Genomic DNA, 12990 nt, shown 5'->3' on the forward strand with positions numbered 1-12990 from the left:
ATTGCTGACGCCCCCCTAGGGGGCGCACCCCCAGGTTGAGAACCTTGCAGGCCTATTCCTAATCTGGTATTTTATGCAAAAAGTACAGTCCCTCTTGAATTAATGCCGTTGACATGAGAATATTATTCTTCATTTTACTTGAAATTTTACCACAATGATTACAAAAAAAATACTTCCCCTAAATTGCCATTACCGAAGTTATGGAAAGGCATATAGAATTTAGGCCAAAGGCCAAGCGCTGGAACCTGTGAGGTCATTCAGCGCTGATAGGAAAATTTAGAGCAGAAAGGTTTAAAAGGTGTAACAGGAGGAAAACCTCTCAGTTGCACTATGAAACAATCATTAGGAATAGCTGGACAGCGAGACGGAAGAAAGAGCACATGAACGGAGGTACAGTAAAAGGAATGAAAGAGGTTGCAGCTTGGAGCCGAAGGGACTCTGCAGAGAACCTTAAGTAATGCCTAAAAGTCACACTTTAGTCATGACCTTAGTGAAGAAAGTCTCATAACGAGCACTTGAATTTTTCTGTTCACTTCACCCCCTTAGACGCCCCACCTAACCTAACCTTGGGTGCCAGGGCTTAACTATCGGGGAGGGGGCTCTGCCCCCTGGACCCCCACCTAGCCTAAGGTGCATTTAATTATAATGGGGTTGCAACCTAACCAATCCATAACTAGCCTAGAGTGTTAGCTCCTCGCCTGGGCCACCCCTAACATAACCCAGGTTACCTTAGTGCATGTCACTTTAGAAGCCTTCAATATATCTTACTTTAATCACAATCAGAACTTGCAGAAGTACCATGGACATGTTAGAATGCATCCTTGTATTGCACTCTTTTAGTAATTTCCCCCCTCTTCAAAAACCCCAGTTTCTCACTGTGGACCCCTTAATTGAGTAAAATCTTACTTAAAACAAACTATTATCATTTTCTGCAATTAAAATATAATTTTCCAAACCATTATCGTAATTTGGACTTAGGATATAATTTTCCAATGTTTTAATGTGTGCTTTGAACATTTCTAAACGTTCGTTTTCTTAGCCCACAACCTGACCAACCACACCAAAACTGACCTAGCTTACAGTACCAGGTCCTTACCACAGTGCATGATGTTAGTTTAAAAACATTCCATAACCTTAACTTCATCTGAATGAGAAATATCAGAGGGGTTAATATCCTTGTATTTCAATAGTTATGTGTTTTCCTCCATCCAAAAAACTCCACTTTTCTACCATGGTCCCCGGATTGTAAGATATAGGCCTAAGGATCAGGTCTAATATCTCTTTTATTAGCTAATGAAAATATTGTCAGCAACGTCCAAAGCACACATTAAAACAGGGAAATGATACCCTTAAGTAAAAAATGCGATAATTTAAAGTAACATAATACCAATAATGGTGGGATACGAGAGGAGGGCCAGTATCTCTTCGACTAGGCCTATCCTCTTCATTTGCAAACCAAATAAGCGCAAGAAACATTTAGAACACACTAAAACAAAGGAACACTATATGTTCAACTCCTAAATACGATTATGGTTTAAAGTTATCATTTACCAAACTACCAAACGTTCAATAAACTCTCCTTAATCAGATTCAAAACTTGAAGAACTAGTTTATAGATTTATCGTGGCGGTCCTAGGATACCTCCTTGTAGGATGTAAGAGGTTCCAGTGTCTTCAAACTATTCAGTTTTCCCAAAACGAATATAAGAAACGTCAAAAAAAAATGATGGGGCACGAGTTTCATCGTTCCTACCACCCGAACTATGAGCTGAAGCTAATTTAATTAATTAATTAAAATTTTATTTAAAGCAACGCGTGCCAATCCTGTATGATTGCTGCTTACTGCTTTGGACTTTATGAATGAAAAATTAAACCACCATCAATGAAGACGTCAATGTCAAATCGCGTTTATGCAAATACCTTTGAATGGTACACTGACATATTCGTTGTACATATACTTTTACCGGTGCTCAAAAACGACGAAAAATTTTGAAAAAAAGTCGATCTTTAGTGAATCTCCCATCGAGTACTTCGCTGTCATGGCAACTCATTCCCGAAGTTTCATAGTAACATATTGATTCTAACTATGTTTCTACATTATTTTGCTAAAAAAAATGTCATTATTTTTACCATCACACTTTTATTTCTATATTATTAGGTTATATACTGTATAATATACATATGCAAGGAATTATATACAGTATATATACATATATATATATATATATATATATATATATATATATATATATATATATATATATATATATATATATATATAAAAATGTAACAATTCGCCTACTGTGAACGGATTAGTGGTGGAATTGAGCAGGACAAGGAGCAGTTTGAAAGGAAGGAAGTGTCGCCGCCGCTTCTCGGGCCATTATTTATATATTAGCGTGTTCTATACACTTCAAGTGTTTGTGCAATGTCTAGGAAGAAAGGCTATATAAAAAGGAAGGCTGAAAATGTTGAGAAAGCAATTGAAACGAAGAGAAGAAAATCTGAAGAGAGACGAAGAGCGGGAGCCATTTCACCACCACCTGATTCTCCTGTACTGCCCACCAGCCATCATGACTCATGAGCCACGCGGCCCATGCTCCATCAACACCTTCCTCCACCACCGGTGCTCCAACACAAACCCCCACCAGTGCTCCAACACGAACCCCCCCACCAGTGCTAGAAAATTAGGTACTCCGAAAGTAAAAAAAGAAGCCGCCGCTATCGAAAATCTGTTCATGAGAAGAAATAACTTAGTAGAAATTGCAAATAATGTAGCCTGTCCTGAGTGTTTTGAAAAAGTATTCAGTCAGTTATTGTGAAAAGACACATAGACACTACAGTAGAGTAAAAATGTTTTGTTTGAAGTGTAAATACATTGTTTTTGATAATAATGCTGAGTTATTGTCCTTTTAATCACTAGTTTCGTTAGTTTTCATCGGATTTCCAAAAATTTTTTTTCACTGTATTTGTCTTTAAAAGTTCTATAAGAACTATAGAATCAATCTTTGAAATTGTTACTCTTTCTTTATTTAACATTACATTATTTGCGTAGCGGATTTTTATTGCAAATTTAAACGCAAAAATAATAACATTAACTTTCTAGTGTACTCAATTTTTAAGATGCAGATTTTGAACACACTTTAGCTATTAAATTAAGATTTAGTTTAGCTTTTTATCTCTAATAGTTTTAAAAGCAGTAGCCGTTTTGGTGGATGCATACTAAAATACCTTTTTTCTTTTTTTTACTATTGCAGATTTTGCCTTCAGCAGCTACGAGAAGAATCCAGGTAGAAAGAGCGCCTTAAAATAAAATTTTCAGTTATATGCGTTTTTGTAACTCAAGTCAATTTTTGAACAGCAGCCCCTTAAGCAATTTCATAGTTCCAAAATGCTTTTAGGATAAAATTATATTGTAAATTTTTGGTAAATTTAAGTCAGCTTTGATCAAATTCGGCTTGTAATACTGTTAAAAATGTAAGATATTGTATATTCTGTCTAATAGAAGATCAAAAAAGTGCTTTGATAAAAGAAAACGGAGATCAGTTGAACTAGAGAAAACGTAATGATTTGGCTCACTTTAGATTTTTGGAATATTTTGCCAGACGATTTTACATGGGACAGTGGTCCTTAACCTTTCTATTACCACGCCCCCTCTAAGAGTTGGTCCTTCCCTCCACACCCCCCTTGCATCTATGAGTAAAATTCCCTCCCAGATTTAAAGTAAAATGGAAAAAAAAACGGGTAGAACTTAGTAGCTCCGCGGCGGTGACGGCCTGCTAACTTGACGGGTGTTTATATTCTTTTGGGAATGAATTAGTGAGATACTTGACGCTGCTTCTTAGCGATTCTTATTAAGAGAATAACGAATATAATTAGAGAATATTTTATTTATCCCAAGGGCTTGTTGCCCCCCCTGGAAATTGCTGACGTCCCCCCATGTTGAGACCCACTGAGTCGTAGGATGTAGCCCAAGTACAAGACAGATTGATGAAAAGGATAATTTTCCTACCTTTTAATGTGTGTTTTTCAAGCTTGCTTCGCTAGTACATGAGAATCTTTAGAGATAGCTGACCCCACCCTTATGTACTACAATTCGAGGGACCAAAGTGTGGAAAGTAGAGTTTTTTGGGTGAGGGGAAAGCACAAGAAGAGTGAGATACGAGGACCTTGAGCTCATTGATAGTATTAGTTCAGATTAAGGTAAGTTTATGAACGTTTTCAAGCTATTATCCTTCACTAGGTGAGTCAGAGACGTTCAAAGCACACATTAAATCATGGGAAAATATTTCAAGTCCGATGTGAAATAATAAAGGGTAAAATTGTACCATACAAAGTAGCTAGACTGAGTTCACGGCAATGACTCGGCATAAATAAATAATTTGCTCTAGGATGCAAGGGACCATTCCTTTAAAAAATACATCTAGAAATTGGTAAGCATTGTTTCTATATTCTCATAGTATATCTTCATGACAATTTACTGTATACTTTCACTTCCATACTGATTCTTAACCCTTAACCGTTTAATACGTATATATACTTAGCACGCCAATTTTCCCTTTGTCTAGAACGTAAATATATGGAGAGCTGAGGTTTTGACACTGGCGTTACGTTCGTATATATGAGAATCCTTTTTCGGAATTCTTCAAACAAATATTTTACCAATACTATCCGTAAATCGCTCTGTGAAAACATCTTTGGGAAAATGAAAAACTGAAATGCCACGATGCGAAATCTTTAGAAAACTTCATTTCTGTCCTCCTCCTCTCTTGCCCTCCAGGTCATAGGTCATGCATCAGTTCTGCCTTAAAATGGAAAACTGCAGTATCTGCAAAATTTTCGAAATTGGGATATGCCACCTATTGGGCTCGTGAAACACAAAATGCACAAGTTACTGCAGTTTCAGAATGATTCTTCAATGCTTTCCACGATTATTTGTGGTGGAGGGGGTCGTCAATCAGTATAGTAGGGCAAGGGAAAACTGCAGTATCTACCATTTTTCTCAGTTTTGTATTTTTGCAGATACTGTAGTCATCCATTTTAGGGCAGTGTTGTCGACACTCGAGTGTCTATAAGTCTTTCAAACACTGTAAGATCGCCAAGGTGTGGCAAGGACAAGAATACAGCGCTCCCAGATCTATTTTTTACTTTTGAATCTCACCACAGAGATTGATCTTTCTTGTTGCTTTACCTGAGATCTGTCATTTTCTTTACTTTGTTTCTCTAAAGAAACAGCGTTGAGTATTTTTTGGTTGTTCTCACTCATTTTACGTTTTTGATGTGCTTTTTGGAAGCAGTAATTCAAGTTTTTATAATGATGCTATATGTGTTTAATGCATTAACACTTGAAATTTGTGTGGGTGGTTCGGCAGAATTAGCTTTTCAAGCCAATTGATAAATGTCCATGTTCCATTTCAACAGTTATTTATTAAGTGAGTAGATTTTTCGGTGCCTCTACAGAGTATATAAACCGTTTATCTTTTAGGAGAAAACATAATTTAACATTAGTAACAGGGGCCCTATAGTTGTTTCTCTAAAACTGAGTATTTGAATACGTTGTAAACAATTTCCTTGGCCGGAGAGTGAAGACGTTGGCAGTGGGGGAGATCTGTTGCCATTGTTCTTTTTATATTGGTGTTGTCGTTTTTTGAGATTAAGCCAACCTTGTGCTGGCACGGGCTCTTGCTCATAGAGCAGCCCGTAATTGTTCGTTTCGATCGAGCTGTACTTTGAAATACCCAGTACCCTTGCTGACTGGGCACAGAGGCCAAAAATGATGCCATATCTCTTTGTTTTTATGGAAGTAAATTAGATATGTATAGAAAATATGTGAAGTAAAATATGATTTTTTATATTATTTTGAATCAGTAAATATGCTTTTATTAAAATATCCACCCCTAGTTTTCTTTTTTTTACAAGTTGCTTAAAATACAAAAACAAAGTACACTGGCCAAAACTTTATACCTGTGTATATATAAGAAATATCATATTCATACCATCGGATCTGGAATACAAGGAATGCAATAGTAAGATATCTTAGTTTCTTAGATATACATTTCTGCATTTGATTTCCTTGTGTAAAGGATAAAGATTTTTCTTGATCAATGCTATATTCTTTTAAAAGTGACTTATTTGGTGATCTTTTAAGATATGTAGCTTTATGGGAATCTGGAAGTGTAAGTAAATCATACGTAAGCGTCAGACAAAGAGGATTTTATTTTTCCAAGAGTAACAAAGCATTCTCCATACACAAGAAAGTTTGTATGTTAACATTTAATAACATATTGACACAAAAGACAGCATATTTCCTAAAATCTCTCAGAATTCTTGAAGCGTATGATACTCCCTGAAGCAAGGTGCCACGCATAGGCCTACGCCACATTCTTTGCACATGTAATAGGTCTTCTGGTCTCGCTTCGGTCTCCTCGACGAGGTTGCGCAAACGTGGCACCTTCGTCGAGGCCTGTGGCTTCCCGCCGTTGCAGGGACCGGCGAAACAAAATGTCTTTCGACCAATCTTCTCTCTTGCACCTCGACGACACCGCGGTTAATAAGCGGTGGGTGTTCCGAAGGAAACCTCTCTACCAGCTGTTGAACGACCTCTTTGGAAAAAGTGGCCAGAGGTTGTTTTTTCCCGTTCTTCACCACGTACAGATAGTAAGCGTTCAAAACTGACATGTCCACCAGGCGGAAGAATAGTCTCACGTGCCACGGCGCTCTGTTCTGAATGCAGTCTACTGAACTGATCAACATACACTTATCTCTGTTGCTCCCTGCCTCGCAAGCTATGACATCCTGCTCGTTATGGAAACTGCCCTTTTTCATCATTGTACTGCATGCTCCTGTTCCATTATCTTTTAGAAACTGTAGCAGTCTCTGGTTGGAACAGCAATGATTAACATGAATAATGTGGTGTTTATGAAGATGAGGAGTCACAAATGTCTTAACCACAGACCCAAACACCCCCAGTTCCTCATCAATGGGGATATCAGTGTCTTTCCCAGTATAAATCATGAAGTCGGTCATATAATTACTCTGGACATCCGAGAAGATGTAGATTTTCACACCGAAAGATTGCTGCTTATCGAAAGCTTCCCTGCACGTCATGAAGCTGTCATCTACGCGCACGTGTTGATAAGGTCTGAATTTCTCTTGAAATTTCCTTCGTAAATGTTCGAGGACGGGTCGAACTTTCCTCAGATTGTCGAGCTTTGTCGCCGCACTTCGGTTGCCACCGAAATGCAGAAGACGTAAAAGTTGGAAGAACCTCTTTCGAGACATGAGTTGCCTCGCTCCCTGCGTCTCGAAGGGTTCGACAGTTGTCCAGTAGTCCTCCATTCGATGCATTTCCACGTGACACGTGAACATGATCACGCAGAGGAAACGCATCACTTCGTCCCGCGTCACTTCAGAATACTCCAAGACGTATCTCGGGGCGTCTTCGCCTCTCGTTTCCAACAAAATGCGTCGATGTCTGTTTGTTTCTCGCACTATCAAGTCTAAGAGTTCGGTGTCAAAAAATTCCAAGAAGTACTCGTATTCACACGAACTGTCCCTGACGCCACATTTCTCAGTCATTCCAGCACCGCTCTCATCAAAATCAAACGACCGCGCTTCGAAGGTAGTACTACCACCGGTATAAACATCTTCATCATCATCATCATCATCATCACCTCGGCCTATCGGCATTCGGTATCTAATTCCGCACCTCTTCCTCTTTCTTCCTGCGCCCTTGCTCGTGCTTGGTACGGGTTCTTCGTCTTCTGTGGACTCTAGATCATCAGAACTCGTCTCACAGTCTTCTAAATCTGAAACATTTTCGTCGTGGGGAAACGAATCCAAATAGGCGAAGTTCTCGACCATGACCGCCACCCGCTGTACATGCGGGCGGTCTAGACCAAGGTCTACAGATTGGTCCAGACGAATTTGTCCCCGGGTGACCTTACGCTGCGACATCTTGATAGACACTGGATCACTGAGTGAACTGAGTCTTGGAAGGTAAAAGAGAGAGCGTAAATTACGGGCCTTTTAACCCTTCGGACGCGTGTGACTGTAATGACTAACAATTCCCTTCTTTAGGTCTTGCATGGTCTATATAGTCTTTCATGCACTCAAGAATCGTCTCATTGTTATGATTAAAAGTTTTGTCGTGTTAAAGCTTGCTCAAGTGAAATTTAAAAAAAAAAAATGTTATCGATTTAAAGATTAATATCGAAACAACTGATTTCACACGTTTTCAGTAAAAGCCTAATTCATTTTCATAAAAACAAAGAGATATGGCATCATTTTTGGCCTGCCCTGCCATAGCGGAACAAATATCCATCGTCAAACATATTTAAATACTTCATTTTAAAGAAACAATGGGGGCCCTGTAATTAATGGTAAATTATTTTCTTATCTTAAATGATGAATAGTTTATTCAACCCTCAGAGAAATTGCAAGATTACAGTCACGTGATTAATAAATAACTGCTAAAATGGAACATGGACAATAAGCAATTGGCTATTCCTGCCAAACCACCACGACATTTTAAGTGATAATGCATTAAACACGTCATGGTATCATTATAGGAACTATGATGATTATTTTCAAGAAGCACAATGAAAGAAAAATCGTTAAGAACAAACAGAACTTACTCGTCGAGGCTGTTTCTTTGAAAGCGCAGTACAGTCAATGACAGACCTCAGGGAAGGCCATAAACGAGGGATTAACCTCGAGGGTGGGGCGAATAAGGAATTCCCGTGCTGAAAAAATCTCATTGTAAGGGCTTAAAAACACATTTGACTTAAGATACCTCCCTCTGGACCTTAAATTCTTACATAAAAAGAGATTTAAAATTTCTGAGCAGTGTTGACACGCCAATCTGAAGGTTTCCGCGACACGTGGGTGGTACAGAGCATTTAAAAAGTAAGATTTCACTTTTCTGGCTTCATCTCGGCTGCGTTTTCCCTGTAATCATTCTTTATCGAATTGTGAGTCCCTTCGGAATTCAATTGTACTTATTTCTGAAGAGCTCCACGTGTAAATAAACCCTTAGAGTTTATTCCTCTGGGTCTCAAGGCCAGGTAGGATTTCAATATCATTATTATTCCCCGGCTCGCTTAGACCAAACGCCTATTTTTAAAGAACACTCGCTCAAGACAAAAAATAAAAAAAAAACTTCCACTCTCACGCCAAGGTAAGTTGTTTAAAAACGTTTTAAAATACTTCATTTTTTTTTTAAAACAGCAAGGAGGTCCTGTAACTGATGTTTTTTTTGCAAGGGCCCAGCTGATGCGACAGCCGGAAATGTCTGTGCACCCGTCGAATTTGCAAATGTGCAAAAAAGGAAATTGAGAAGATGCAATAATCAACTGCAAAAGTGAAACTTAGATAATGAAATAAAAAAAAATATTCCTTAACACCCGCATAAAACTTGGCTATTTTTGTATGTGTATATGCACTCAAACACATTGTCATCATTTTTATTATTAAAAGCACTACTGTGAAAGAGAATAAGAAGCCAAAATATCCTGGACGACATTTTTTCAAGAAAGTGAAATTCAGTAAATGGCAAAATTCATAAACAGTAAGTTAACATAAGGGAAAGATTTAAAAGGCTTCATAGATCTGGCTACACTGCTTGTGTTACCGGTGTCCGCCCTGACGATCTTTGAGTCTCTCTCTCTCTCTCTCTCTCTCTCTCTCTCTCTCTCTCTCTCTCTCTCTCTCTCTCTCTCTGATATTATGGTTCCCTGCAGTACTGATATCAATAAATCCAAAGACTAATTGTAGGATTTTTAAACATAAAAGACGAAACAAAGGAGATATGATTGAAATCTATTTTTAACTTACTCTTGTAACCGCCGACGCTTGCAACACTGCCACTCTACAGTTACAGACTAGGCCTACAGTTATTTTAATCACGAATTCTTAATTATTTTTATTGTGCCTAAAAGAGAACTTCTCTCTGATCATAAAATGTTTTACCGCGGAACTGTCATACAAGAGAAGGCCCCTTTCGGAATAGAAACCGGATTTTTGGGGTGGGGGTTTGCGTAGGAATTAGAATATGATTTAGGCCAAAGGCCTAGCACTGGTACCCATGAGGTCATTCAGAGCTGGAAGGGAAATTGAGAATAGAAAGGTTTGAAGGGTGTAACAGAAGGGAAACCTCGCAGTTGCACTATGAAATAATTTTAGAGAGGGTGGAAGGTCAGATGCAAGAGAGGGAATATGAACTGAGGTACAGAAAAAAAAAATATATATATATATATACAGTAACATAACCTTCATAACATGAACTGGGGAACTCCGGGTTAAAAAAAAAAAATACCCGGCACTGAGTTAAATTCTTTGTTCAAAAAAGTCTACAAACCTGTTTGGGAAGTTGTTCAGGCTAAGCGTTCGGTCAAGTCTTCCGTCAAAATATCAGACAAGTAAAAAATGAGCCGAAGCTTCTTCGGCGCAATCGAGTTTTCTGTACAGCCTCTACAGCGTATAATCAAGGCCACCGAAAATAGATCTGTCTTTCAGTGGTCTCGGTATAATGCTGTACGAGCCGCGGTCCATGAAACTTTAACTACGGCCCGGTGGTGGCCTGTCCTACATCGTTGCCAGAAGTACGATTATGGCTAACTTAAACCTTAAATAAAGTAAAAATTACTGAGGCCAGAGGGCTGCAATTTGGTGTTTGATAATTGGAGGGTGGATGATCAACGTACCAACTTGCAGCCCTGTAGCCTCAATAGTTTTTAAGATCTGAGGGTTGACAGAATAAAATGCGGACAGTGCACCACGTAACGTGCAACGATGGTACTAACCTCATACGGCGCCTGCATAACTTTACAATGACTTAGAATGTCTGAATAACAACAGGTTCGTTATACCAGGTTATTCGTTGAATCCAGGTAAATAAAATCACAGGAAAAAAGTCAGAAAAATAGTCACAGGAAAAAAGTCACAATAATCTCTCCGCCATAGTGACCCCCAGGGGTTTTAACCCGCTATGCATCCACCTTTGCGGCGTGTTTAGTGCAACCCCGTTGGGGATTTCCGTATCAACGTAAACAAAAGACTGTACATATCAAAAAGATGACCCCCACGAAATATTGTGAATTTTTCCCATTTGACTTTATTACCTTCCGCCATAAATTAATGCGACTTTTTTCTAGCCAAAATTATGACTTTTTTTCCTGTGACTTCATTACCGGCCACCTATTCGTCACCCGTTGTGATGAAAATGGGTTTGCTATAATTGCATTGTCCTACTTAAAATGTAAGAAAAATATAAACTTAACCAATTTACACCGTTATGTTACTAATTTACTTCTTCACTGTCAGTGACACAGAAGAAATTCTTACTTCTGGTAAATATTCGCGTTAGCGTTTTTCCTGTGAAATGATTTCCATGAACATAATGATCTTGTATACTAGTGAAAAATTTCTTAATAAACATATATCTGAATGGTGGTATATAAGGACTTGATACACAAATATGCCATAAAAATGTATATTGCACAGTGCATACACCGTGCTGTGACACGAACCTTGAATATATTAATACGCGTCATAAATATATGCCACTGTAATATAAGGTACATAAAAGGTACACAAACTCCTGAGCACATATGGAATGAATTTTCGTGCTCTGACAGTTTCGTTACCTGGTCGCGATGAAAAACAAAACAAAAACAAAAATAATTCATTTATAATACCAAATCAAAACAAATCCCAAAACATACCTTTGCTGTCATAGTTCATAAAGTGGTAAAGTCATCAGTATAGGACGGGTTGGTCCTGGACGGGTCAAAATAAATCGCCTGACCTCTGAAAGGGCCTCATGCCTTATCCCAAAAGCTATGATTGTGCTGCGCAAAGTTCTTCCTCCTGGAAAAATGGTCAGATGTAAGAAATTTTCTCAAGATTAAATTTACTCAATTTGAATACCAAATATTAAGTATAATGGAAAATGACGCTCTAGCGATAAGGATACCGTGTGATCGACTGATAATGACGCAATATTTGTGGACAAATAAATATGTGAAAATCTTGTTTTGTATCATCAATTCTTTCTCATCACGGGTATCAACGCTACCGATACTTCGGTATCTATACAGCCGTCACTAATAATTAGTGGCGGCCGTACAGATACCGAAGTATCGGTGGTGACTCACTATAGAAGTATCGGTGGTGACTCACTATAGAACGAAAAAGTGATCTCTAGTTTTTTTTTTTTCCTTTTAATTTAAGGCGAAAAGCATTCGAGGAAGGAAGGGGGTTAGGGAGAAAGGTTAGGGGACAGTTAGCTGATGCACACGATGCCAGTGCACTCTGATAAAGATATTAGTCTGATTTTCATTAAATAATCTAGAAAATACTAAAGAAAATGCTACACAACGGAGAGCGAGAGGTGGTGAATAATTCTAAAATTTGTCAATAGATGGCAGCACCGTTGCCCGCAGCGAGCTTACGCTCCTCCCACCAATGGAAGACAGTTACTTTGAAACACTCGCCGCGGCTATAAAAAATCGTCTCGTAAATAATAAAAACACAGAAATAAATGCCATGCATGTATCATTTTTGATCGTACAGTCTACATACCTCTCAAACCATTCTTTTTATCGAAACACTGGCTCTAGTTCTGAGGAAACTGGTTAAGTTTGAGCAGCACCTGACAGGAACGTTTGATTGTTTACCAAAAGTTCTTCCACCACCTGGTAGAAGACCAGGACGATGCCCAATGGTGTACATTTTCACGGAACAACGAATGCTCACATCTGTAACATGAGAAAAAAAGCATAGGGCATTTTTTTACTAAAGTTCGTGTCAAAATCCGAAATAACCTTTAATGGAACAATCTTCTTTTGAAACGAGAGAATTAATACGGTCAGTTATAAGATGATGAAATGGATGAGTCAAGACATTGTTTGCAGGTTTCACCCGCGGCTTGAAGATGGCTAGGGAGAAGGGTGGAATTTGTATATGAGAATATTGATAAACATAGATATTT

The 12990-nt window shown here is 38.4% G+C and overlaps 1 protein-coding gene across 2 annotated transcripts; it reads right to left on the bottom strand.

Annotated features, from left to right (window-relative positions):
• Positions 1 to 6197: 6197 nt before the first annotated feature.
• Positions 6198 to 12696, bottom strand: LOC136843939 (piggyBac transposable element-derived protein 4-like). 2 transcript variants are annotated; one of them, XM_067112923.1, is made up of 4 exons: positions 12582 to 12696; positions 11723 to 11867; positions 8636 to 8743; positions 6198 to 7989 (listed from the first exon to the last, which is right to left on the bottom strand). In XM_067112923.1, the coding sequence occupies exon 4, from the start codon at positions 7953 to 7955 to the stop codon at positions 6318 to 6320; it is 1638 nt and encodes a 545-aa protein (XP_066969024.1). In that variant the 5' UTR covers positions 7956 to 7989; positions 8636 to 8743; positions 11723 to 11867; positions 12582 to 12696; the 3' UTR covers positions 6198 to 6317. The 2 variants fall into 2 exon arrangements, with proteins under 2 accessions (XP_066969024.1, XP_066969025.1); XM_067112924.1 differs by lacking the exon at positions 8636 to 8743 and having other exon boundaries at positions 12582 to 12695.
• Positions 12697 to 12990: the final 294 nt, after the last annotated feature.

Source organism: Macrobrachium rosenbergii, chromosome 12 (genome assembly GCF_040412425.1).
Source record: "Macrobrachium rosenbergii isolate ZJJX-2024 chromosome 12, ASM4041242v1, whole genome shotgun sequence".
Taxonomy (NCBI): domain Eukaryota; kingdom Metazoa; phylum Arthropoda; class Malacostraca; order Decapoda; family Palaemonidae; genus Macrobrachium; species Macrobrachium rosenbergii.

Bases quoted from the DNA above. Each gene is read 5' to 3' on its own strand.
- LOC136843939 (XM_067112923.1), bottom strand. From the start codon at position 7,955: ATGTCGCAGCGTAAGGTCACCCGGGGACAAATTCGTCTGGACCAATCT.